The sequence below is a fragment of the Mytilus edulis genome, chromosome 3, assembly GCF_963676685.1.
Source record: "Mytilus edulis chromosome 3, xbMytEdul2.2, whole genome shotgun sequence".
NCBI lineage: Eukaryota > Metazoa > Mollusca > Bivalvia > Mytilida > Mytilidae > Mytilus > Mytilus edulis.
In genome coordinates, this window is record NC_092346.1 from 15,135,616 (window position 1) to 15,163,456 (window position 27,841).

The 27,841-nt window shown below is 32.7% G+C and overlaps 1 protein-coding gene across 4 annotated transcripts; it reads right to left on the reverse strand.

Annotated features, from left to right (window-relative positions):
* Positions 1–8,383: 8,383 nt before the first annotated feature.
* Positions 8,384–26,056, reverse strand: LOC139515887 (interferon-inducible GTPase 5-like). 4 transcript variants are annotated; one of them, XM_071305635.1, is made up of 5 exons: positions 25,775–26,056; positions 17,571–17,789; positions 14,555–14,677; positions 13,428–13,544; positions 8,384–9,651 (listed from the first exon to the last, which is right to left on the reverse strand). In XM_071305635.1, exons 2-5 carry the CDS (start codon positions 17,782–17,784, stop codon positions 8,507–8,509), a joined length of 1,599 nt encoding a protein of 532 aa, XP_071161736.1. In that variant the 5' UTR covers positions 17,785–17,789; positions 25,775–26,056; the 3' UTR covers positions 8,384–8,506. The 4 variants fall into 4 exon arrangements, with proteins under 4 accessions (XP_071161736.1, XP_071161733.1, XP_071161734.1 ...); XM_071305632.1 differs by having other exon boundaries at positions 14,555–14,692; XM_071305633.1 differs by having other exon boundaries at positions 14,555–14,692; positions 25,766–25,851.
* Between the last annotated feature and the right edge of the window lie 1,785 nt (positions 26,057–27,841).

The following is a 27,841-nucleotide window of genomic DNA, read 5'->3' on the forward strand; positions in this document are numbered from 1 at the left end:
TCAATTTATTCCTATCTGTATTAAACAAAGAAGATTAGCCGTTCACGATGCCAATACACAATAACACGATCCTCCTATGAACGTCTAGCAAAAACATAAACGAACTCCGTCAGCAATATACTTAAAAGGAAAATAACAGTATCAATTATCAGCGTAAACATAAATGCGTTGCGCTGGTCCATAATATATCACTACAAATAGTTGCATTCGTTGGTTTCTAATAACTGTCATTTGGATATCTAATTTGACAATTTAACAATACAGGTAATAGAATGTGAAAAGATCAGAACAAAACTTTTCGTCGTTTTTGACATCGAGAGCAGGATGTAATTTTATTAAGATTTGCTGTAATGAATATGGAAATGGCTGTAGAATAAAAAAATATATGACTTTTATTAAAGAAGACTTTTTTTCAATAAACTGAATGTGATTTCCCCCTTTATAATACTAGTTATTTCAAACATAACTGTCAGTTCAATAGTTGAGAAAAAAACCTAGTACAATGTAAGACGACATTCAGCGATTTGAGCAAACTTTCTTCGAAAAATCCAGATGAAGCCGCATCATGATATAGTATAGTGTGACCCAATAAATTATCATATATTTATCTTATCTGCTTACAATCAGGTAAATATGATACAAAACATGACTATTTATTTATTAAAGTATTGCTTAGGAAAAAGTTTTCTTTTCTAGCCAAATATAAGGAATAAGAACATTATGTCTTCTTCACTATGAATGGTATGTATCCTCTAATATGTAATACAAGGTTCAATTTGATATTACCAAAGTGATAACGAAGCATCATCTAAATTGTTCCATACAATTGAAACAAAGTATAAGCTATTATAGAATGTAGCAGTAGGTAACTCTAGGGAATATTATACTATTGTTTGAAATTGTATAAGAGATGACATATCTTGGTATATTTGGTCCAAGGGACGATGGAGTTATTTGATGAAAAAAGCGATGCACCTTGGCTGATATTTAATGGGGACTTTATTGGTAGTTTTTGATGAAGTTGAAGTCCAATCAACTTAAAACTTAGTACACATGTTCCCTGTGATATTATCTTTCTAATTTTTGAATTTTAATTTTTTTTTAAACCTGACACCTTTTGTTAGCTTTTATTCGTTTGTTTCTCTGTCCTATATTTTCTACTTTTTATTTGTATTGTAGTCCTGTTATGTAATGTTGTCATTTTAATGTTATGTTTAACATTGCCATTAAAGCGGGAGGTTTGTCATGCCACAAAACCAGGTTCAACCTACCATTTTTTCTTAAAATGTCCTGTATCAAGTCAGGAAAATGGCCATTGTTATATTGTAGTTCATTTCTGTGTGTGTTACATTTTGCTGTTGTGTTTCTGTTGTGTCGTGGTTCTCCTCTTGTGTTTGATGCGTTTCTCTCAGTTTTAGTTTATATTTTGGGAATTTTGGGTCATCAATTCTCTTCGACTTTGTACTTGTTTGGCCTTATAACTATTTTGATCTGAGCGTCACTGATGAGTCGTATGTAGACGAAACGCGCGTCTGGTGTATTAAATTATAATCCTGGTACCTTCGATAACTAATAGTGCGAGTGGGGCATCAGTGTAATATAGACACATTCCGTTTTTTTTAGAAAGTGATAGAAAATAAAACTGCTTTTGATCTTGTCTAAAGTTTTTACATTTTTCGGCTGTGTGGTTAAATGTATCGACTGATTACACGAAGTGTTAACCACAGGGCACGATACATTTTACACGAAAATAAGACCGTATAAATGATATATAGATAAAAGTCGTACGCATCAATAGACTTTTTATATTATATTGTTTATATCGAAAGCGTGGCAACACAAGTGTAAATAAAAAAATAGTGCTATTAATACATCAGAAAAATTTCTACCTTTTGTTGGTATGGCTTGTGTTTCAAATGAATTACCACAACCTTTTTGTTTTAAATTTATCGTATGTAACTCATTCTTCCTTATTCTGATCTTTCCAATGAAAATAACAATATATGACTCATATTTTTCACTCTCGCAAAATGTAATCAAGAGTCTAGACTGCAAGGTATTTGAACATTCTTTAAGAGTTGTTTCCCATTTGGGAAGGTTTTGCTCGGACACAGTTGAACAGTAGCGATTTCATCACAATGCACTAACTTTCTTAATAAGATTTTTTATGAAGGATGTTCATATAATAGATGACAGGTTACTTGTGGAGAAATGTTCTTCAGTAACTGTGAGTAATCTCAAATCGTATTTCTTGCTAATTCGACCTGTTGATAATGTTTATAATGCTTTTTTTGTTATTTTATATTTATATGGATCTTGTCTATAAACCAGCTTTGATTATTTGGAATATCCCTTCTTCTTATTAGTTTGTATAAACTTCAAGATTTACCTGTATTTTTTACCGGTTTTTTTTCTAAAGTGAATATTTTCGAAGAGTTAAATATTTCGCAGTGATGTCTTGACAAGGCCTTGTTTGGACTTGTTTGTTTGCTTTTTGGCCTTGAATGTTTGTCCCTAATATTTTATTAACTGTGCATTTGCATTCAGATATCGCAGATCAAATTTATTCGTTTTTAGTGTATTAATGTACGTTTTTTGATTGAGTTAAGCCTGCCAATTGATATTTTATCGTGCGTTTTTCTATGTTGTGATGTTGTGCTATTGTTTCAGAAAAAGGGAGAAGGTTTGGATCCATTAAAACGTTTAATCCCGCTGCAAATGTTCGCACCTGTCCTAAGTCAGGAATCTGATGTACAGTAGTTGTCGTTTGTTTATGTAATTTATACGTGTTTCTCGTTTCTGTTTTTTTTTTTATTATATAGATTATATAGAACGTTGTTTTGTTGAATGATTTTACACTGGTAATTTTTGGGTCCATTATAGCTTTTTTTTGGTGTGAGCCAAGGCTCCATGTTGAAGGCCGTACATTGACCTATAATGGTATATTTTTTTTAAATTGTTATTTGGGTGGAGAGTTGTCTCATTGGCACTCACACCACATCTTCCTATATCTATTTACTGCAGGGTTTGTTACTCGTGCTGTTTGGATGCAGTAGAATGTATCCCCGTGCTTGTAGTGTATGCCCTTATATTTTTCAGTTATTGGTTGTTTGCCTGTGAGAGAGCTTTCACATGTTTATATCTTTATTGTTTATTCAATATTACGACGTTTGGATGTATTGATACTCATCCACGCCTGCTATTTTTTATTATTGCCCCCTGCTATGGTTTTACTAAGATTTCCGGCCTTTTATGACAGTTTTTGTAAGAGTTCTTCATTGCACTCCTTAAAACTTCCTATTCCGTAACTGTGATCCTCCTTCAATATTACAACCTCCGGTCTTTTGTATTGTTCCTATACCCATATTCAATAATCATGAGTTTACGGAATGAAAAAAATATTATTAACAACACAACTTCTAAGTTATCTACGTGCATAAATAAACGTATTGGTAATGCCACTACAGCCAGATTATTTAACAAAAATGTACGTGGATATCAACAAATGTTCCCGTGCAATGCCAAAAAAAAATGACTAACCTGTTTTAGATTGACTTCTCTAAATACTATAAGGTCAACAGTGAACGGGAGAACCTCTTCGCTCTCCTTTTCCTGTGATATTACATGAAAAACTCAAAACCTAATATATGTGGTAACATGAACCCAACCTAAGTGTGGTATTCAATATGCAGGAGTATCACAGAAGAAATCAAGAACATATCTACCGCTTTCGTAGACTCAAAAAATTCAAAAGTTTAGTATATCACCGTTTAGATAAGCATAATAAATATATAACATTCCAACCCCTCGAAACCGTTCAGAAACAACCAGGAGAATCGCACAAGCAATTTGAAAAATTCACGCGAAGTTCGCGAATTGTTTTGGATAAAAAGACTTCAAACAGCTTATCCTCTCGGTCTAAATGATAAAATATTAGGACAAGGGAACATATCTAAAACTTCTATAGATGTCATTAATATTGTTGATAAACGACTTAGAAATAATAGGTCTCATGGTAAACGCAAAAACCGTAATCAACGTATTAAACATCGTATAAATTATTCACTTGCTGATCTGTTATCTTTAATAAAGAATAATGGCAGACATCAAGTATTGTGCAATCTGGGTCAGATACCTATAAGTAATTGTATGCTATTTTTCTGGAGTGTGATAAAATTTCTTTTTTTAGCCCGTTTTATGAATACACCGTATTATTACAGCCTTTTGTCATCACAGGCTATTTCCTAGTATTAATAAACCTGAAAATCATAAACGACATTTTCTTAAATTAAAATATATAAATAGAGGTATTGATGTTATTAATTTGTCTAGCATATTCAATGACTCTTCTGTCTATAGCTTAATACCTCCATATTTTGATAATATAGAACAACCCATTATTTCGTATTCTTATAAAAAACCGAGCAGAAATTTGATTTTTAATTATACGTCAATTACAACAGACGTCAATATAGAAAATAATGTTCCTTCCACTTGAGATTTCGAAACATCTAGTTTTGAATATGTTCCATATGGTCATATTATTACAGGAGACCTCAACATCGTCGAAGACCGTGAGGTCATAACTTTTCTAAAGAAAGGACCGAAATACCGTCCTCCATCTACAATAGATTGGAAACAGTGTCGTCAGATCATTAAAGACGCTCTGTCTGCCTACTGTAAAAATTGGTGCAAACGTGAAAAATCTGATAAAAAATCTTTAGACAGTTATTTGATTAAATTATGAATACTGTTAATAGTCGAATATCTCATTTAGAAAACAATTCCGAAATTAATAATAGGAACCATGATATTACCATTTCTAGAATAAAAAAAAACAAACTCAAGGTACTCACAGAGCGGTTTGTGTTCGTACCGGCAGACAAGGCAGCCAATAATGTAGTGGTGGTGTGACGCATATACTACACGGAAGTTCTTCAAAACGAAATTATCAATTCTTCTACATTCAAGTCAGTGCGCACAACAGAGTCAAATCGTTAACAAGCATACCACTGCCACTACCAAGCTGCTTAAATCATCTTCCGAACATTTGAAAGTCCCTACCATGTACTGGTTACCGAAATTACACAAATCCATTTAAATGCCGTTTCATCTCCGCTTCGATTAAGTGTTCTACTACTAATGTATCAGTGCTTCTAACTACCTCCCTTACTACTATCAAAGAACGGGTTATTAACTTCTGTAATTAAGCTTATGAAAATACTGGTATTAATTATTTTTGAAGTGTTAAATTCTTTAGAGGTTTTAAATAAAATACATGCTTTCAATGGTCCTTACAATTCTGTTGACAGTTATGATTTTTCTACTGTTATTTGCTGTAAGTCTTTTAAAAACGAAAAAGGAAAGTATATTGGATACACTTACTGGAAATGTGAGGATATATTTGAAGCTTTAAATTTTGTGCTAGATAACATTTATGTACGTTTCGGCGATAAAGTGTATTGTCAGGTATTAGGTATTCCTATGGGCACCAACTGTGTCCCTTTAATAGCAGATTTATTTCTTTATTGCTATGAATCCCAGTTTATGACCAAATCAGTAAAGACCCATCATTGTTATATTTAAATGATACATTCAAAAATACCAACCGTTATTTGGATGACATTTTTTCATTGAATAATCCAGAGTTCTCTAAATATACTTCAGAAATTTACCAAAAAGAACTTTCTTTAACTAAATCTAAATTTTTCATTTCCTATTGTTAATTTTCCTTTTTTAGACAGCAGCCTTTGGCTCCATCATACGGTGTTTATATATCCCAACTCGTTCGGTTTGTCCGTGTGTGTTCGGATGACATAGATTTTAACGAACGCAATCAATGCATCATTGGGAAATTGCTGTGTCAGGGATTTTGATACCGTAATTACTTAGAATTTTTACCTAATTTTTTCATAGATACAAAGATTTGATTAGTAAATTTGGCCATACCTGAAGAAAACTTATTAAAAATAATATTTCACACCCTAAATTTTATGGTAATATTGTACTTAAAGCGAGGAAATCACTGTGTGATCCGTGTAAACTCATCTAACCTTTAAACAAACTTATAAGTAAGGGTTATCGTACCAATATTGTAATTAGATCTCTGAATATAGTTTACATTGGAACTAATATCGATTTTGTCATAGCAAATTAAAACATAATTAAACTGTATATTCTTTTGAGGCGGGATGTATAGAGGCACAGACACGTTAATTTTTATCTCTATAGAAATCGCTCGTCACTATCCTACTACCTGTCGATACATTTATTTTTGGCATTGCACAAGTCATGTCTTCTCTGACTGTTCATGACGTTAAAATACTAATTCCCTGGGATGTGTTTTAGTTGATTTTAGTCTCTGATGCATGATTTTTTTTATTATTAATTGTTTTTGGCTTTTAACTAGCTACATATACATCTACATTTACATTGGTCGACGATCTATCAGTACATTGATGACTATACGTCGGCGCATCGCAATTAGACACTTAATAAAAAGTAACAATCTAATGAGTGCATTAATCAAAAATTAAATTTGTACAAAAATAAAAAACAAAATTAACTCATTTACATACATGTACAAACAGGGTGGATGAGTATTTTAAACTGATCCAAAGAGTTTACACTAATGTTGGCGTTGGCAAGAAACTCTGAATAGTTGATTATTTTTACATTATGGCTAGGACAGTTCTAACAATTATTGTTATTTCATAGTGACATGATTACAGTGAGTTTTTTTCTGTTGACTCCTTTCAGCTTATCATCTCTGAAATGTAGAAATGTTTCTATAAAATGGAATGTTACTTCATGCCCTTTTTAGTAATGTAATTATGTTTTGAGAGTGATATTCATTAGGTAACCCATGTGTATGATATCATGAAATAAATAATGTCTTAAGTTCAATTATCTTTCTAGCTAATTTAATAACATAAAGTTATAAGGCAATTTATGGATATTTAATTTTGTTATTTTGTTTACCATTTCTTGATGTTTTTTTTTTTATCAGGGAAGACCCAATTCTAAATATAGGCAACAATTGATATGTGAGTAATTTTCGATTTCGCTATACATTCTGTAGCAGCGAAAATTATTACTTATTCCAGAGAATTTTTCGTATTAAATTTTTAAGATTCAAATAAAATGTACTAATATAAATAAACAACTTTGCACTAGCGCATGATACGCCCGTCGTCCTATGTGTGACGTTTTATGCAAAAATCATAAATAGTTTCTGAGATACGGCGCAACGTGTGAACCCCCTTTTTTGTTTTACAAAAAACCCAACAAACTATAATAATAAATTGTGAATCATCATCAAAAAGTATTCAGATCTTTAGAGTTATAAAATTACGAAGTGTGCAATGTTTTAATCAATAATCGTTTTTGAAATACGGCGCGACATGTGAAAAAACGCACCCCTGTTTTAAATACAAAGTCCCGTTACTCAAAAAGTTTGTATCATATTTTCATGAAATTTGAATAAGTTGTTCTCAAGTTACGGTAAGACATGTTTACGACAGACAGAAAGACAGACGGACGCCGGACAATTGCATACCATAATACGTCTTGTGAAAATTTAGACGGGCGTATAAAAAGGGGCAATTTTCAAGATAATGATATATTCATCATTAGCTCAATGAGTGATGACTAAAATCCAGTAACGTTCCAATACTTAATAAAAGAGGGACGAAAGATACCAAAGGGACAGTCAAACTCATAAATCTGAAACAAACCGACAACGCCATGGCTAAAAATGAAAAAGACAAATAGAAAAACAATAGTACACATGACACAACATAGAAAACTAAAGAATAAACAACACGAACACCAAAATATAAAATACTCCAAGACATGGTTAAAACAATTATGAGAAATCACCAAGACACAATTATGTATTTAATAGTTTAACGGTCACTCATTACGGTAGGCGTTCCTCAGATGCACGTTCAACAATTAGTAAAACGAAAATATGATATATAAAAGAACTCGTTGCGTAAATATTTATAAAAGTGGCGAAATGTACCGATGGGACATACAAAACAAAATGCGAACAACTCCACAAAATACTCTAAACTAAAATAAAAAAAGCTGACGGTACGCAATAAAGGTAACAGTAGTATACCGCTGTTCAAAACTCATAAATTCATGGACAAAAAACAAAATCGGGGTAACAAACTAAAACCGAGGGAAACGCATTAAATATAAGAGGAGAACAACGACACAACACTAAAATGTAACACACACAGAAACGGACCAAGCATCAGACAAAATCCCACGAGAATAACAAATATAACATCAAAACCAAATACATGAATTTGGGATAGACAAGTACCGTGACACGTCTTATCGCAATGTGAAATTACATGCAAGTGCTACGATAGAATATTGATAAGTTTTTATTGACAAATAATCAGACTTAATGACAGACAAACATTTTAATGGTTGTTGCGGTGTAGAGTTTTATCGCTGTTAGTTCCTTCACTTTTCCCAGCTCTTACGTCGTTTATGTATGTTCTAACATATAGACATATACCACTTCTGCATCTACTCGAAGCACTTCCAATTCAGACTTCAAATGATGAGCAATCAAAGCAATTGCTGCAGGTCCGGCAATGGCAGATCCAATACCAGGCAATACCCAGTCAAGTTGAGATACTGCTGCGACTGCTCCTAGCTTCAAGCATTTCATAAATTGTGCCTTTATTGATTCGATTTTGGTCTTTTCCTTTAAAGACGGATGTTTTAGTCCTGGAACTTTTTTGACATATGGCTGGTCAAGGTTTAGAATTCTGATATATCTGCGTACCTCTCGAGTAACTATAGCCATGTTCACAGGGAAATCAACCAACGGAATTGGGATAGCAGCAATCACACCAGTCGCAACAGCCACAAATTTAATCCTCTTCTTTAATGTTTTGCATTTCAATTCAATAAGTTCTGGAGTTAACAAAGGAAGAAAGAAAAGCAGCGCTTCCACTTTACCATCGGGAATTAAAGAAGTTATGTGTATCAGTAATCTAATCAAATCCGCATAATGAAAATACTCTCTGAAGTTTGAAATAAGAAATAACTTTGAACCTCTCAGAGTATCGTTACGTGCCATTGTATCTTCTAATTTACTCCTTATTTGAGCGATCGCTTCTTGTTCGTTAGTTCCGATCTTTCTCGCTTTATCAACAATAACATCAATCTTGGTTCTCACGAACGAATATGCGATTTTTCGTTCCTTCAGTTTTTTAACTAGCCATATATCTTCTTCCATAAGTACGGTGTCAATGAAAACAAAGAAATAATCTAGGTTCACAGAATTAAATTTGACAAGGAATTGATCTTTCGTCATGTTGAGCGTCCCAAATCCAGGGAAGTCTACAAGCTTGAATGAACCAAACTTTGGATGTTCATATGTCTTTATCAATGTTGTGCAATCTCCTTCTCCAACTTTGGCATGCCCAGGATCTGTTGGACTAAGATTTAGCAGTAAATTGATAAATGTTGACTTTCCCATTGCAGACCGACCGACAATTCCAAATTGTACTTCTTCTGTTTCCCACCTGTTCAATATTTCTTCTATCGAGGCCTCTGTTGTGGTAGCGCCTCCGGATTCCAGGTCACTATAAAATTCATCGTACAGAGCTGGATTATTGAAAGCTATAAGAAAGAAAATGACAGCTATAGAACTAATTGTGTTTAAATATCATAATGTATTTATTTATTTGCTCTCTATACTTCCGTCGTGATTTCGAACCCGCTGCCATTTGTTTGACTATACCAGTTCAGATGAGATTTTATTTGTATATATGTCCAGGACGTAAATACGTTATTAATCAATATTTAAGAAACGTATAAAGACATCAGTGTTGCACGCATCTATACAATCGAACTAGAGATAAAGGATACAACAGATACAGTTAAGTCAGCCTCATATCTTGACTAACATCTAGAAATTGACAATGAGGGTCGGTTGAAAACAAAACTTTACGACAAAAAGAGAGTAAAGATTCAAATTGTGAACTTCCATTTCTAAGTAGCAACATTCCAGCAGCACCTGTATACGGGTTATATATCTCCTCATTGATACGATATTCGCATGTTTGCGTTTCCTATCATTATTTTCTTGATAGAGGGTTGCTACTCACAAGAAAGCTATTAAACCAGGAGTTCCAAATGGGGAAGTTAAAATCATTACTTCTTAAATTTTACGGACGCCATCACGAGTTGGTTGACCGCTATGGAATAACCGACAAACAAATGATATCAGATATGTTCCTTACGTTCTTACTATAATCCCCTTCCCTTTCACGAATGGGACCTTCCGAATAAGACGGATTTGTTATAACATAAGCAAGTCTAAGGGTGCCACATGTGGAGCAGGATCTGCTTACCTTTCCGGAGTACCTGAGATCACCCCTAGTTTTTGGTGGGATTTGTCTTGTTTTATCTTTAGTTTTCTATGTTGTGTTATGTGTTCTTTTGTTTGTCTGTTTGTCTTCTTACATTTTTAGCCAGGCGTTGTCAGTTTATTTTCGATTTATGAGTCTGAGTGTTCCTCTGGTATCTTTCTTCCCTCTTTCCTTTGACAAAGAGAATATTCATAAGTACTTATTAAGACCAAGTGTGAATATAGCTTTTTCGCTGTCCATAGTAATGTAAAGGGCTCAAATTATTTTGATTATACACGAAAACTAGAAGTTGAATCGCCTATACGCATATTTTGGGTATATATCGATGCTAACGTTAATATGTTGACATCGGACCCCAAGTATATTTAAAACAAGCATGCTTTAAAATATCGCTGTGTTAATTTGTAATAATTATCTAACAAAAATACCAGACTCCAAGGCAAGTTCTTGTTTGTCCAATGTAAAGTGAGTATGTATGATTTCTTTTGCTTATTTTTGGTATGATCATATATGAAATGACATGATGTAAGATGTCGAGTTATCCTTCTTTTCTTTTCATAATGAACTACTTGTTCGTTTTTCTTAATAATTGCTTCTTCATTATTAAGCAAATGTCTATTATTTCGTTTTATTTGAAGTGTCTTAAGTGTCTCATTAAGTTTATTGGTTGAGTTCTTTCACAATACCATCTATATTTAAGAGTGCCAAAAGATATCAGAGGGACAGTCAACCCCATTGATCGAAAACAAATTGACAACGCAATGACCACAAAAAAAAAAAAAAAAAAAAGAAGAAAAGGACAAACAGACACGAAACATTTGTCACCCGTCGTGTTGCTGGTATAATTACACACCTTATAAATAGTGTATTTCGCGAAAAGAGAAGCGGATTGTAGTTACGACATAAGGAACATATAAGTTATTTTTCATCCCCAACAAAGAGAAAATGAATAGGTTCTTTTATTGTTCGATTGCTATTTGTCCATTAGTTTGATGTATTTTATCATTTACTTTACCATTTGATTAGGAACTTTCCGTTTTGAATTTTCCTCGGAGTTATTTTTTTTGTGATTTTACTTTTTGATTAGTTTTAATCGCAAACAAAATGTTATAGTTTCCATAATTGGCTATTGGAAATAAATCTGCTTGATTTTCATTCCTAGACCGAGTTGGTCAATCCTTTAGGTCCCTTTTTTAATGACATATGTATCTGTTCAACGTTTGTAAATATTAATTCTATCCAAATATGTTTGTATTGATTCTCCTTGAAGACACGACATGTCGGAACCGCATCTGGTAAAGTAAAATTTGAACAATTTTAGGTGTTTATTAATCAATCAACGTTTTTTTAAACATGTACTTGCTTTTTTATTTAATGTTTGTTTAGCTTTAGTTTATTGAGCGCTAATAACTAAAAACTGAACTAGCTCTGACCAAAAGAACCCAGACTACCAAAATTATGTGATCAACATCATATTATTACACGATATCAAATAAAGAAAAAAACAGATAAATCTTTTGATTTTGTTTTTGTTGTTTTTACGCCACTTTTAAGCACCGCGTTTAGGCTATTTCGTGGCGGTCAATTTTTTTGGTGAAGGAAGCCGGAGTGGCCGTAAAAAAAGACCGACCCTCCATAGAAAAACTGACAATCCTAATCAATTTAGGTTTAGGCACGAGTAAGATTCGAAATCACAACATCAGTGTTGACTGGCTAGTGATTACATTAGTAACTAAATAGACGACTCGGCCACCAAGGCCCCATGAACGTTTTGAGGGTTTACACTGAATATAAAAATTGATTGATGAATAACAAAACGTTTTATAAAGATTAAAAAAAGAATCTACAAGATTTGCATGCTCAGATATATAGTGTAGGTACTAAACTGTCCGCAACAATGTCAGATCTGTAAATTTGCTTTCGCAAATATTTAGTTCTTCCATCGCCGGGATTCGAACCCATGCTTTTGAGATATCGTGATAATCGCCTGCACTGTATCCGGCGCGCTAGACCACACGACCACGGGTGTCAGAATTGCCGAAAGAAAGACCTCCCTACGGTCAGTCTTTCATTTGATCAATCCGACACCTCTCGGTGTGTTCTAAGACAAGAAAAACCTTAAACTATGCATTATCTATAATATAACGACAAAAAATAGAATTGTAAAACAAGAGATGAAAAAACTCTGATTTACTTTAAGTTATAAAAGGTATATCAAATGTGTTAGAATAGTGTTTTACAAATGAGTACATAAATAATCGTAATCTACATATTGTCTTCAACAATAAACAGTTGTCCAAACAAAATATTGCAAATAGACACAAGTCCATCAATTTATAAATATTCCAACAGTCTTTCCTGTCCCAAGTCAGGAGCCTGTAGTTCAGTGGTTGTCGTTTGTGCATGTGTTACATATTTGTTTTTCGTTCATTTTTTTACGTAAATAAGGCCGTTAGTTTTCTCGTTTGAATTGTTTTACATTGTCTTATCGGGCCTTTTATAGCTGACTATGCGGTATGGGCTTTGCTCATTGTTGAAGGCCGTACGATGACCTATAGTTGTTAATGTCTGTGTCATTTTGGTCTTTTATGGATAGTTGTCTCATTGGCAATCATACCACATCTTCTTTTTTATATTAAAATTCCATTTTACATCATTTAAAGCTGTCTTGTTTTTTCTTGGTCCATGAAATTTCATAACGTTTTTGTTTTATATGAACAAATATTAACCTTATTCATTCAAATAAAGGCAACAGCAGTATACTGCTGTTCGAAAGTCATAAATCGATTGAGAGGAAACAATCTTAAACTGAGGTAAACACATGAACTTTTAAAAAGAACTACGAAACAACAGATACACTGAAGTGCAACAAAATACCCTCCCCCCAAAAATAAAATAAAATGCAAAGACAATGCAACACACACAGAAACAAACTATTAGATAGCAAATGCCATTTTCTGACTTGGTACAGGACGTTTTATGAAAACGGAAGATATTCTTGATAATTTTGGAAAAAATAATCACCTTCATCTTTAAGCACTGCGTCACTCGTATTCCAAATATCTCCAGCCTCATCGTCAGTAGATCTTGAACTTAAAGATTCATTGTCAGCTACCACCTTATTTGATACTGAGGCCTGTGCTACACAAAAATACGAAAATACGACAATTAAAACATGCATTATCAGTTACATAGTGTGCTAGTGACCTTTTACAGTATTTATTAACGTAGTTGCCGTAACACATCCTTTTTAGTACATGATGTTTTTCCTCAATCACTAGCCAAACAAGAATTAGAAAATACACACGAGTTCTAATGTTTGAATTAATCAAACAGTAATAAATTAAAATTTCGGTCAATTCAAAACTATTTTGATTTTCTTCGTTTATGCAATTTTATAACTCAGCAATATCCTAATCAATCCATGTTTCTGTACTAAATTTTGAATTTTTTTATAAATATATTCAAACATTTTGCTTTTAAGGGAGCACTATCTACCAGATATATAAAATAAATCTAAAATATGATTGTTTTTCGTTCAATCATTAATGAAAGATAAATATTGCGATTTTAGCAACCAGTATAGTTAAATTTTGTCAAAATAGTGAATAAAACGGTCTTGGTGCATTATTTACTCGCAATTAATAATTTGACCTCATTGAATCCGTACTCGTGTAAACTTAAATTAAACCCCTATGCTACAGATGTATAACGCATGAATTGTACGTGTCTTGTTATTCAAAAGAAAATTAAAAGAGACACAAAGGTAAATAGTTTGATTGACTGATTCGATTCACAAAATACATTCTAATACAGGTCATAACTACGATTAACATCTGGTTTTAATCTATAATACGATTTAAACAGACCTAGAAAAATCCAACAGCACGATTTCGCTGTCATATTTATATTTATCTTTATGTTTATATCTCTTAGGAGGTATTCGGATTTCAACTCGATAGTTCAATAGATGGCGTCTTTACTCAAATAGACGGTGAAAGAAGTTACATATTATTGAGCCCATACCTTGTAATTTGTTTATTTTTATTCTATTTATAATTTTGATGAATGTTTTTTACATTCTTCTTAATCGAATATGAGACCCCTTTTAAAGCGGAATACGTTCTTGCTAATTTTGGAAAAAAAAATACCTTCATTTTCAAGTACTGCGCCACTGATTTCCCAAATATCTCCACCTTCATCGTCAGTAGATCTTGTATATAATAATTCACTGTGAGCTCCATCGGTAACCATATTTGATGCTGATGCTTGTGCTACGTTAAACAAAACTGAATGCAATTAAAGCATTAATAACAGCTTAATTGTTTAGAAGATATAAGAAGATTTGGTATATATCTATATAAAATAGTTATCAAAAGTTCCAGTATTATAATTTAGTACACCAGAGGCGCGTTTCGTCTACATAAGACTCATCAGTGACGCTTATATCAAAATAGTTATAAAAGCCAAACAATATAAAGTTGAAGAGCATAGAGGATCCAAAATTCATAAAAGTTGTGCCAAATACGGCTAAGGTAATCTATTCCTGGGACAAGAAAATCCTTAGTTTTTCGAAAAATTCAAAGTTTTGTATTAGGAAATTTATAAAAATGATCACATAATTGATATTCATGTCAACACCGAAGTGCTGACTACTGGGCTGGTGATACCCTCGGGGACGAAACGTCCACCAGCAGTGGCATCGACCCAGTGGTGTAAATAGTTATCAAAAGTACCAGGATTATAATTTAGTACGCCAGACGCGCGTTTCGTCTACATAAGACTCATCAGTGACGCTCATATCAAAATAGTTATAAAAGCCAAACGATATAAAGTTGAAGAGCATAGAGGATCAAAAATTTCAAAATGTTGTGCCAAATACGGCTAAGGTAATCTATTCCTGGGACAAGAAAATCCTTAGTTTTTCGAAAAATTCAAAGTTTTGTATCAGGAAATTTATAAAAATGATCACATAATTGATATTCATGTCAACACCGAAGTGCTGACTACTGGGCTGGTGATACCCTCGGGGACGAAACGTCAACCAGCAGTGGCATCGACCCAGTGGTGTAAATAGTAAAAAAGAGAAACATTTTATTAACAATATCAATAGACGACAACTACTGAACATCAGGTTCCTTTTTTCTAGCATACTCATAAATGTAAGATTACAATTGATATAAGATTATAAAGATGTGGTATTATTCATGGTCAATGAGACAACTCTCTATCATACACAAAAACATACAGCTAGCCTACAATGGGGTCTAACGTGACAATAATTAAACAGTTAAAACGCAAAATTAGACAGCATGTTTCATGTACAAAACAATGAAGGGAAAACCAAATACGATATATAGGAACTATCGTCAACCAGAATGTTTTGATTTTGCCATTTGTAAAGGGACTTGCAGATTCGATTTGGTCTTGGAGTTCAGTATTTTTTTTATACAACCTGTTTGATTTATTCAGTATTCTACAATAAACGTTGTTCTTGTTTTAAACAGTGAGTTTGTGTCTCATTGCATATTTAGTTACAACTTTTCGGCATACTATAATTACATTTGATAAATATTGTAGACAAGTGTCGACAAAATAGTAATACAAATTTAGTTTGAAGTAGTAATATTGATCTTTACAACATCTTAATAAAAGCCTGAAATTTAAATTGTTAAGTCATGTTTTATTCGATTTTTCAGAATTATCGACTGCGGTACATTCAGTTTTGTTCAGACGATTCGCTTTTAGTCTATAAAATAATGTAGAGAAACTTTTAAGACTATCTAGAATGATGATGATGTGTACAGGGGGACAATAATAAAATTGAGAATGGAAATGGGGAATGTTTCAAAGCGACAACAACCCTCCATAGAGCAGACAACAGGCAGAGGCCACCAGTGTAGCGAGAAACTCCCGCACCCGAAGGCATCCTTTAGTTGGCCCCTAAACAAATATGTATACTAGTTCAGTGATAGTGGTCGTCATACTAAACTCCGAATTATACACAAGAAACTAAAATTAAAAATCATACAAGACTTACAAAAGTCCAGACTTGGGACAGGCGCAAAATTGCAACGGGGTTAAACATGTTTTTTTTTAGATCTGAACCCAACTCCTTTACCTCTAGGCAATGTACAAAAAAACCAAACGCACAACAATACGCAAAGTAAAACTAAGTTAAAGAGAAGTCCGAGTCCAATGTCAGAATATGAAACAAACAAACAAACAAAAAATGACAATAATACATGAATAACAAATGAATGACTACTAGCAGTTACTGACATGCCAGCTCTGACCTCAATTAAACGGATTGAAAGATTATGTCTTCATCATATGCATATCAGGTACAATCCATCCTTTTAGGGGTTTAGTATTATACAATCATGAAATATATGAGAAGAACATAACCCATGTTAAGCCAACAACTGGTTTTAGAATAAATGTGTTTATTACTGAACAGTTTGAACATAGACTGAACATATCCAAATGTTTTTAAAAGCTGAGAGTTTCTTTTACACTTATATTATATATTGATGTTTTAAAGTGTGCACGATCAACGCTGTACAGCCATAAAATTAGAAGTCAAGCTTTTGTTTGTTTTTTAAATCATAATATTTACAATGTCAGGGAAAGCACGTGTAATGTTACAATATTAACATAAAATCTGTACGATCCCAAAAGATGTTAGCAGCAAAATATCTGTTGCGGCATTCTACCAATCATCTACACTATTTTGGTATGACTTCAAAATGTTATATGCAAATATTTTTCTCAATGTAAATTCGTTTAAAATCTTAAATCGAATATATGCCTTAATAATTGATATAAATAAGAAGATGCGGTATGAGTGCAAATTAGATAGCTATCCATCCAAGTCAATGTATGCAAAAAGTAAACCATAATAGGTCAATGTACGATCTTCAACGTAGAGCCTTAGTTCACACCAAACAGGAAGCTATACACAGCCCCAAAATGACAAGTGTAGACCAATTCAAACAAGAAAACCAACGGTCTAATGTATATAAATTATGAAAAATGAGAAACACTTTAAAGTTTTGAATCAACAAAAAATAACCACACAACAGGCATCTGAGTAAGTGTGTAACACTTTTAGTATCATTGTATTAAAGATTATCAAATGGTCAAATGCATTGACTCTGATTTTACCTAAAATATGGTTTCGCGTCCCACAGTTTGGGCAAAAACTTGCATCGTTTCTCAGCAATCCGTTACATTGATTGCCATCCTCCATTTTTCCAAGGCAAATCATTGTCGATCTACTCGCTTCAATTTTATATCCACAGTGTTCGCAAAACCGTTGACCTTCATTGATATTTTGTCTGCAATTTGGACAATTTCCACTATGATGTGATATACTCATGGTTACTGAAATATAACAACATATCGTTATGGAGTGTTATATGAATTAACTAATTTTGTTTCTTTTAAATTTACGATTATTTGTAAAATTGGATGTACAAAAATCCATCTAAGAAACGATGAAATAATTTAATTTTGGATTTAACGCGTCTTCTGATTGGCTAACGTTATTTTGTTATGAGCCCATAGACATAATTTAGTCATGTGACATAAAAAAATGTTGTGCACACTGTTAAATAACCCGCTACGCGCGTTATACAGTGTGCACCAAATTTTTTATGTTATTTCTTCATAGACAGAAAAAATATTACAGTCATTCCTTAAATAAAAAAGGGGAAGTCCATACAAACTTACAAAATCAAATGTTATCAATCAATATCATTTGTTATACCCCATAAACTACTTTGTTATAAAATCATTGATTTCTGTCTTGAATATTTCTACTTGGCAAATATCACCCCGTATGACCCCGATACAAATGAATCCGGACGTTGACGCGTTCGAAGCGATAATCAGGACAACATATGGATGACAACAATTTCGAATGCCTCTCTAGAATATATTTGAGTATATATAGATATGTCAATGTGCAAGTTAGTTGATGCATTCAATTTCACAGTTGTTGTAAATTTTAGATATTGCATAAAACGTTTGATAAAACTGCTAGATGCAAAACGCACATACATGGTGCAATTTCATACGTTTCATGAGATAAACAATGCTGAATATCTTTTCTTGCATACACTTTTGCGTATTAATACCTTAAGCAATAATAAATAACTACATGTGTATACGTTGAATTACTACGTTTCTTCAAATGTTCCCTAGAACTTGGAATAAACGCAATATCATACTAAATAAATTTTCTCTTACTGTATTGTTCGTTCAATCAAATGTGTCGCGTTCGTTGTGCGTTTTTAAATAATCACTGTACAGTTCGTTTACAAAAACCGTCACAAATCACTTTCTTGTCAAGTTATTCGAAATGGTGTCGGCGACCCTTTTTCTGTATTTTATTGTAAATGTTTATCTGTTAACTTTAGTCAAAGACGTTTAACTTAAAATATCTGTCATTTAAAGCCAAAATTACAATATTTAACCAGTGTATATCTAATGATAACCTAAATTCTAATAAGGAATGTTTAAGTTGAAAATTGGGACGTTCAACGTTATTCCAGATGAAATTAACTGTTAATAAATATATTCCAGAGGAAATTAAGTTTCAAAAAGTATAGTACTGCCAAACAAAACTTTAATGACCATTTTTGTTCACAATTTGAGGCTCTTTCAAATGCCGATGTTGGTCCAAATTCGCCTTAACGAAAGCAGCCATATGAACTCGCTGAACTTAGTTTGCTGAGTGCCTTAGATGGCATTCCAACAGTGTTTTTTTTACATATACCTTTAGATGTTTGTGTTGGCAAGTGAGACAACTTTCCACCAAAGTTTAAATGAAGTACATGTAGGTGTATAAAGCAATTATTATAGTTCAACATACAAAAGTCAACAATGAAGTAAAACGTTACCGTATGCGACAAAAGTGTTATTGTAGTAACTTAAAGTTATTTCAAAGCAAATTACAACTAAAAGGTAAATCATGTTACTAAAGTATCAGTCAGTGATCTCAATGCTCTTCGACTTCATACTTGTTTGGGTTTTTAACTTTTTTGGATTCGAGCGTCCCTGATGTGTCTTTTGTAGACGAAACGCGCGTCTGGTGTATGTATAAAATTAAGTTCTGGTATTTATGATGAGTTTATCAGTATATGTCCAACGCAAACAGTTAAAGACGTAATAACACGCATTTTAATTAAAACTTGACGTGCAATGCCAAATATAAATAAACAGTATCGAGAGTATATACGATCTTATGAGTTCTCATAAGTGTGCATATATAGACAATAACTGTTTAGTGTCTTTAAAGATCAGCTGTATTTGTACGAGGCTAGGAAACAAGGTGTATGCGAGCTTTTAGCGAGCTATTACACCTGTTTCGAACCGAGTACAAATACAGCTGATATTTCAAGACACTAAACAGTTATTGTCGTTATTCTGCAATTAATTCTGTATATTATTTATGTTTTGAAACACATATTTCGCATTTATTTTTGATTTGAAATCCCTTGAGGCCAGTGTAGTAATACGATGTACATGAATCAAACATTCAGCTGAAGACGGGTTCGCAAAAAAAGAATCTCGAATGGTCAACAATAATACATCGCTCAAAGTGAATAATTATCAATTTTAACATAACAACTAATTTCAACAGTAAAAACAAATAACAAAACATTATTCAATTTGAAACAGGAGTGCACGAGTTGTCCTACGCTTCAGACATTCACTTAACATGCATACTGAAATTGACATGGTTTCTTTTGTTACACAATCATACGTATTTAAGTTTTGATATCGATAGTTTTCATCGTAAAAAGGCTGCTGTTTATTAGTGTATGTTATCAATTCCTATTGCTCTAAAGAAATGTTGGAAAAGAAACAGAACGTATAAAAGAAATTGTTAATTCGCAATTGATACGTCGTTGCAATACACATTCTGAGGTCACGCGGGTTCATACAATACTCAGTCCGACATTGGGCGGAGCTTTAAACATTATCTGTATATTATCGCTATTTTGTGCATTTTTCCTTTGATTTTTTTTGTGATAATTTTTCATATCACGCTTCTCGCTTGAGATGAAAAATTATCGCTAGAAAATAAACAGGCACGTGGCGTTGCTAACGAAATTGACATGAAATTGACAACGTCGTCATAGGTAAAATAGCGATAAACAGATTATCATTGGTCATCTCAACTCGATTGCCTTTCTCGCTTTCGCCGTACCGGCTCAAGCGAGAAAAACAATCTCGTTGAGATGATCAACGATACTCTATAAGTATACAGATACAGCGTAGCGATATCTGTAGGACTTTATCTGTATAGTAGAACACCCAATTGCAGGATAAATTGTAATCATGTTAAGTGATGTTTTGATTTAACAGGTACAGCAAAACTTTCTACATTGTAGCCAAATTATTTTTGTTCATGTATGTAAGAATTTGGTAAAGGGTGACTGAGAGATCTACTAGTAGATATGATCACTTTGGTCTTTTCCGACCGGCAGTAAAACCTGCCCGAAGTTGATAACCCGTTTAGATGTGTGGGATGTAAAAGTACGCAGTCACGTCCAGTCCGAATGGGAATATAAGATCCAATGTATCGTATAGACAGAGAACTACGCTCACTACACTGTACGAACCTTGCGAAAACTTTATGAGGGGTCCTTAAAAGGCCTGTTGCAAGGCAAAATTTGTGTGCTTATTCAATATACCTCATTTTATCCAGTGGCAGTCCAAACGTCCCTGACGTAATTCCAGAGGGCCTCCTTCCTGGACCTACATGAAGTATGTGTTGCTGCTTTGTGCTTATCCTGAACATGCATGGAATATTTGCAAGTGAACGTTAAGCAACCAAGAATCAGCCATTACGTACGCGTGTCATTAACAAATAAAGGGGTCTAGAAATTGTTCCGTACCAACTTTGAAACGTTTCATTTTTATTGATAACTATAAAGGCATGCAAGATGCAACAAAGCAAATGTCTAAGGTAAGGTAGTCTTGATGATTGATGCTTTGCTCAACTGCATAATTTACCGATAACGCCAAGGGTAACAGTGGAATATAAATATGGTCCCTTAAAGTTTGGTCTTCTCCGAAATAAGTCAAAATTTCAATGAAATGCATATGGATGGGTATAGACTTTAAGATGCTTAAAATAACAAAACTGAGCAATTAGTTAGATTTTGGCACCACAGTAGAAAGACTGAAATGGTTGAGGAAATTAAGTATAATCTTTATACCTTAAAAATTTTGAAAAAAAGCATAATCGAATAAAGCAAGCCAGTTAATATTAAGAATTATCTTTTCATCTGTATATTTCCACGTTAAAGAAATTTTATTACTTATCAACGGTGACTATAAATTACATGTTCATTGTATACACATGCTCTTTAGCAATTTCGCAAGGTGTTTTTTCTTTTTGTCTGTCAGAAGATTTTGAATGAATTCTGCTTCATACGAATACAAAAACAAATCGGCCAGTAACCCCTACTTATGCACAATAAGTAGCCATTGGAATACAGACTATCTGAAATATATTGTCGATCAAAAAGTCCAGTATATTTTGATAATATCATCATAAAAGATAAAGAAAGATGTGGTATGAGTGCCAATGAGACAACTCACCATCCAAATAACAATTTTTAAAAATAAACCATTATAGGTCAAGGTACGGCCTTCAACACTGAGCATTGACCCACACCGAACAACAAGCTGTAAAGGTCCCCAAAATTACTAGTGTAAAACCATTCAAACGGAAAAACCAACCATCTAATCTAAATTAAAAAAACAAGTAACGAGAAACACGTATAAATGACATATTAAACAAACGACAACTACTGTACATCAGATTCCTGACTCAGAACAGGTGCAAACATTTGCAGCGGGATTAAACGGTTTAATGGTACCAAACATTCTCCCTTTTTCTGAAATATAGTATAACATCACAAAATAGAAAAACACACGATAAAATATCAATTGGAAGGCTTAACTCAATCAAAAAACGTAAATTAACACACTATGAACGAATAAGGGAGTAGGTCCAGTAAGGGCTGATTTTGGCCTCAAATTTCAGGTTCATAGACAAAAGATTATGGACATTTTTTAAACACTCAAGTGTCTATTTCTGTGGTTTAATTGAATTAGTCATCAAAAGTGCTCCGATTCAAGCTAAAATATGAAAAATCTATCAAATATGCCCAAAATGTCACTTTTTAGATGTTTTTTTGTCAAAAATAACACGCATCCGTGTTCACCCTCAACCTTTATATATGTCATGCATTATCATCAAATACAACTTACATTTGAATTTTAAGAATGAACCCAAATGCGGCCACTTTTGTTTAAGACGGAAACCGTCTAAAATTTAACTAAAATGCTAAAATTGTCAATATTTCAGTAATTGAGCATGACTCAATGATGCTAGTTCTCGATATATGTAAATGATTGTCAAAAACAGACCATATTTATGTAGCAGAAGCATTCTTCTTTTCAATAAATAACTAAAGTTTACATTTTAACAATTTCCACTTCGGGAAAAAAACAACTGATATGCATAATTTAAATAAACAGAATGAAATAAAATAATTTTTCAAGGTTAAAAATTTAAGTAAACAATTTATGTCGCATGAAAAATAGTTAAAAAATATGTAAATAATTTACGTCGCAAAAAAAAACAAAAAAAACTTCTGAATACTTTTACATAAAAATGGCTGAATCTCGGACCAATTCATGATTTGTATAAATTTTAAATTGTCATTCAAATTTCCAAAACTATTAATATTTTGTGAACATTTTGATTAAAGGTCAAATATTAAGTCATTATATAACAGTTCAATAAAAAATGTTTCTCAGTTTTAACACTATTGTCAGAGCAATAAACACATAAACGGTCTTCAACAGGTATTAGCGGCTTGGTGTATCTTCCAGTCTCGATGGCTAACGGGATTAAGCCTGCACAAAACAGGGCCATTACACGGCGGTACGACCGTGGAAAAGTTTTTGACACATACGGTTCTACAGAACAGTTGCTTTTGTATTGCCTGTATGTTATAAGTTTATTTCCATTTTCTTTTCCGCGATCGTTAAATAATTCTCTCTGCCATTCTAATATTTTAGATGTTAACTTGTTCAGTGACTTTTGTCATGACTACTTTTGTACTTAATGATACATCACTAACAAAGTTCCTAATTTCCAATAAGTTCACCATCTTGTTCACCTCCGTATTCCAGCCTTTCCGTCGACGTGAGATCCAACTCCAAATATCATATACAGTTCTACTTTGTGGTTTTGAAATTCACCCAAACAAACTTCAAACCTCAGGGAATATTTGAACATAATAAGTAGATTACCGAAACATAATTTGAAAAATGGGAAAAAGAGAGGCCAAAAACAGGCCTTATCGTACCTTGTCCTTTCAATCAAAAGTGTCATTTGCTCGTTGGTTTTCTGTAGATTCACTTTAAAATAATGTATGAAAATCGTTTTTCAATTTGTTCAGAACGCTTTCTTTGTCCGTTTTCACGTTTCCATTTTCATCAACGACTGCCCATGACACGCATGTTTTCCGTTCATTTACTATTACTTATTTTACAACTCATACGCAGTTTGAACATGTTTAGTAATTCGAATTGAATTTTCAATATTCATGATAACTTCATTGACTTGGTATCTTTTTCATCTATATTCATAAAATCGTTTGGTAATTTGTCACTTTAAATTTCTTGTTTTGATCATCCGAGTTAATATCGTAATTTGTCGTATTAGAGTCATATTTGCATCCGATAAATTAGATCACAAAGTAATAGTGAATGATCTGGGATTAGATCAAACTTCCCTTACAGATTTAAGGAGAATAATTTTGATGTTCATAGTACGAAAAAGTGAAAACTAGTAGATATTCAAAATAATCAAACTTAAGCTGGTATATAGACAAGATCAATATTAATATAAAAAAAACCCAAAAAAACCCAACAACATTACATTGACAATACTAGCAAATTAACAAGAAAGCACGATTTGAGAGTACTCGCAGTTACTGACAGCTAGTTAAAACCCAAAACAATTAACAATTAAAAATCATGCGTCAGAGGCTAAAATCAACTAAAACACATCCCAGGGATTTAGTATTTTAACGTCATGAACAGTCAGAGAAGATATGACTTGTGCAATGCCAAAAAAAAAATGTATCGACAGGTAGTAGGATATAAAGGAGCGAACTTTTTAGAGATAAAATTTAACGTGTGTGTGTCTCTATACATCTTAAGTATATTATCTGGTAGATTCAGTGTGGCTCTTAAAAAATATGAATTATTGTAACCATAAACAAGAAATTTCTAATTACAATACCCATTTTTATAGAAAAGCTCTGTTAAATGAGATGGTGAAGTCGATTTTCAATTGAGCATGGGGAATAGTAGTGTAAAGCGTAGAAAAATCAAAAGGATTTATGTTGCTGACATACATAACATGCATAATAAACTGAAGTACTTTCATTTTAATATTAAAAAATAAACATGAATACGTATTATAACCGTTTACATTTTTTAGAACATGTTCATTCATTAATAAGTTAGTTATCCTAGTATAACTTGAAATTTTCTTCCTTGTACACATCAAAATACCATGAATACATAATTTACAGAAAATCCGAATAAATTTAAAATAGAAATGACGATAATCTATAAATAGATCCTAGTAACAGTATCTCAATTTATTGTTTTGAGATACTAAAATAAACATTCAGTTTTTAAATTTTTAGTACATTCACCGGTTGCAAACATGATTAATGATTGTAAGTTATCATTTCATTAATCATCGAATTAATACACTTCCAATATATAAAAGACAGCTCATGTAATAATTTAAATAATAATGCATAATAACATCATCTTTAGGAAGTAATAGTATAATATTATGCGACGGTACCAACTTGGTTTGGACTTCAAAAGGAATTTATCTTTCGTTATTCATTGTTTTGATCTGTAATATATATATATACATTATATTTCAACCATATTCAGCATGATCTTGATGTAATGCCAACTTATGACTGAACATCAAATGTAACAATTTCCTAGCCTCAGAGCAACTCCTAAGATCGCTCAGAAGTAAAATCTCAGACGATTCTATGATGACTTTTGCATGAGTTTTTCCAGTTCCGGGAACAACGACCCATTTTGTAGTTTTGAAATAATTATTGCAGAAAAATAGCCACCACTGATAACCTATTGAAAATGCAAAACAAATGATTACACCATTGTAATTTCATGTCAAATAATCTTTAACAAAATATGTAATATTGCAAGAAATTCAGAATATCATTTAAATTTCAAAGTTCCTGAAAATCGAAGCAAAATTTAGTACTAACTTAACTTACATGTGAACTACGAACCAATCTGTATCGATCTCCAAATTCAGTTAGTTATTGCAAATTTGAGTACTTTTAAATGAATGAAATTCTAAATTACTGAACACTGTTTTGGTGATAAAAACTGCTTTACGAATGATGTTTCTTCTTCATCTCATTCCATTGGTTGATTTTGTCAATAAGATGCACATCGCTACTCTTACCGGATCTTTAATGTCGGTATAAGTGTTAAACGTTGAACATTTACAGAAAATAACTTATATGTAGGTCGTCTATTCATAGAGAAAGTATTATTTCGTTCATGACATCGTCACGTGATATACATAACATATGATGCCATACAAAAATGTGTATCTAGAATAAAAATGCTGTGCTTTTTTGTAAACGATTAAAAAGATCATAAAGTGTTTTTTTCTTAAGGTTCATCATAACAAATGGACAATTTTTTTTTATTTACACATAATAAACTACTCTGAGTGGAGACTTACCTGTTATGATGAACCTTAATTTTTCCCATTTGAATCGTTTGCTCATGCTGCACTAGTGTTTCGATATATGATGAATACAAAATTGTTTTTGTTAGCCAATACGCGGTAAGTATAGTGGCCGCCTAGGATCGTGGTTTTTCGAGTGATTTGATTGGTCTTTTTCGAGTGTGACCACTGTATCTAATGGATACCAAAACTACGAATAACGTTACATTGCTGGGTCTTTCAATTGCTCCACGAAATCTCTTTCTTAGTTATAAACATCAATTTATCAGCAATCAAATCCGGGCTTTTTCAAAGTTATTGTGAAACTGTCTATTCTAGAGATGGAGGGTATCAGATGTGGATACGAAAAAATTCCAAGATGTTTTAGAGTGCATTCAGAATAAGACTCTTTCATCTTGCAATAGTACTAAAACATTGCACTTTTCTTCACTTTACACAAGTATTCCCCATTCCAAACTAAAAGACAAATAGAAAGAGTGGGTATCGTATTGATTCAGAAACTAACTACATAGTATCTTGTCTTAGGGAAGGGTATATCATACTTTGTAAAGAATCACTCTGATTCAAAGAAAAATTCTCTGAAACTAACATTATCAAGATGCTTGATATATTCATTCACGGCATATCTTTTAAGTTTGAAGGACGTTTTTTTCTACAAACTTTCGGCAATTTTGCATCGGTACTATTGTTTGTGTGTTTGTTTTTATTTTTAGGCATGGCGATGCCAGTTTATTTCGATCTATTAGTTTAACTATCCCTCTTGTATCTTTCGTTCCCCTTTAAGGGGGCTCGCGGGTCTAAATGATTTTTTTTAATTTAATATAGGATATCTCTATATTTTTCTATAAATGAACTTTATCTTATACTTAATAGAAAAATGAAATAACAAATGGGGTCACCGTTACAGAAATCGCTAAAAGTTTACAATTATTTAATTTATGTACAGCTTATTCGAAAACAACAATAAAAAATATAGGTCACCGATGAGTTAAAAAAGATTTTTCAATTTTAATGCCAAAAAATGGCATTTTTGCACCAAAGGGAGATAATTTGGAGCTTTTTAAGTGATATCTACATTTTAAAAGTCCGCTGGGGCCAACACGAACTGATTTTTTTGAATGATTTTTGTACCACATGATAAAGTAACAACTACTTAAGGTCATAACTAAAATTTGTAATGAAAAATTAATGTTAAATTTTTTCTGAAAATCTTATACCCGCGAGCCTCCTTAATGTTGTTAATCATATTCAAATTATGTTCCGCATTTCATACATTCATACTACAACTAATGTTTCGATACTTTTTGAATACAAATTATTTGTTCTGCTAATTGTCACAAGGAAAAAGTGAAGTGGAGGTAATACGATAAGATTTATTGTTAAATACTAATACTAGCATTTGACTTTCATATTTACAGTGTCAGTGAAATGCATCTTCGCTCACATCTTCGCTAGCAAAGGGTTAGGATCAACTCCGGGAACAGCTACCCATTTTGTAGTTTGCAATAATTATCGCAGAAGGATACCCACCACTTATAACTTATTGCAAATGCATAATATATGATTGCACCATGCCAGGCTT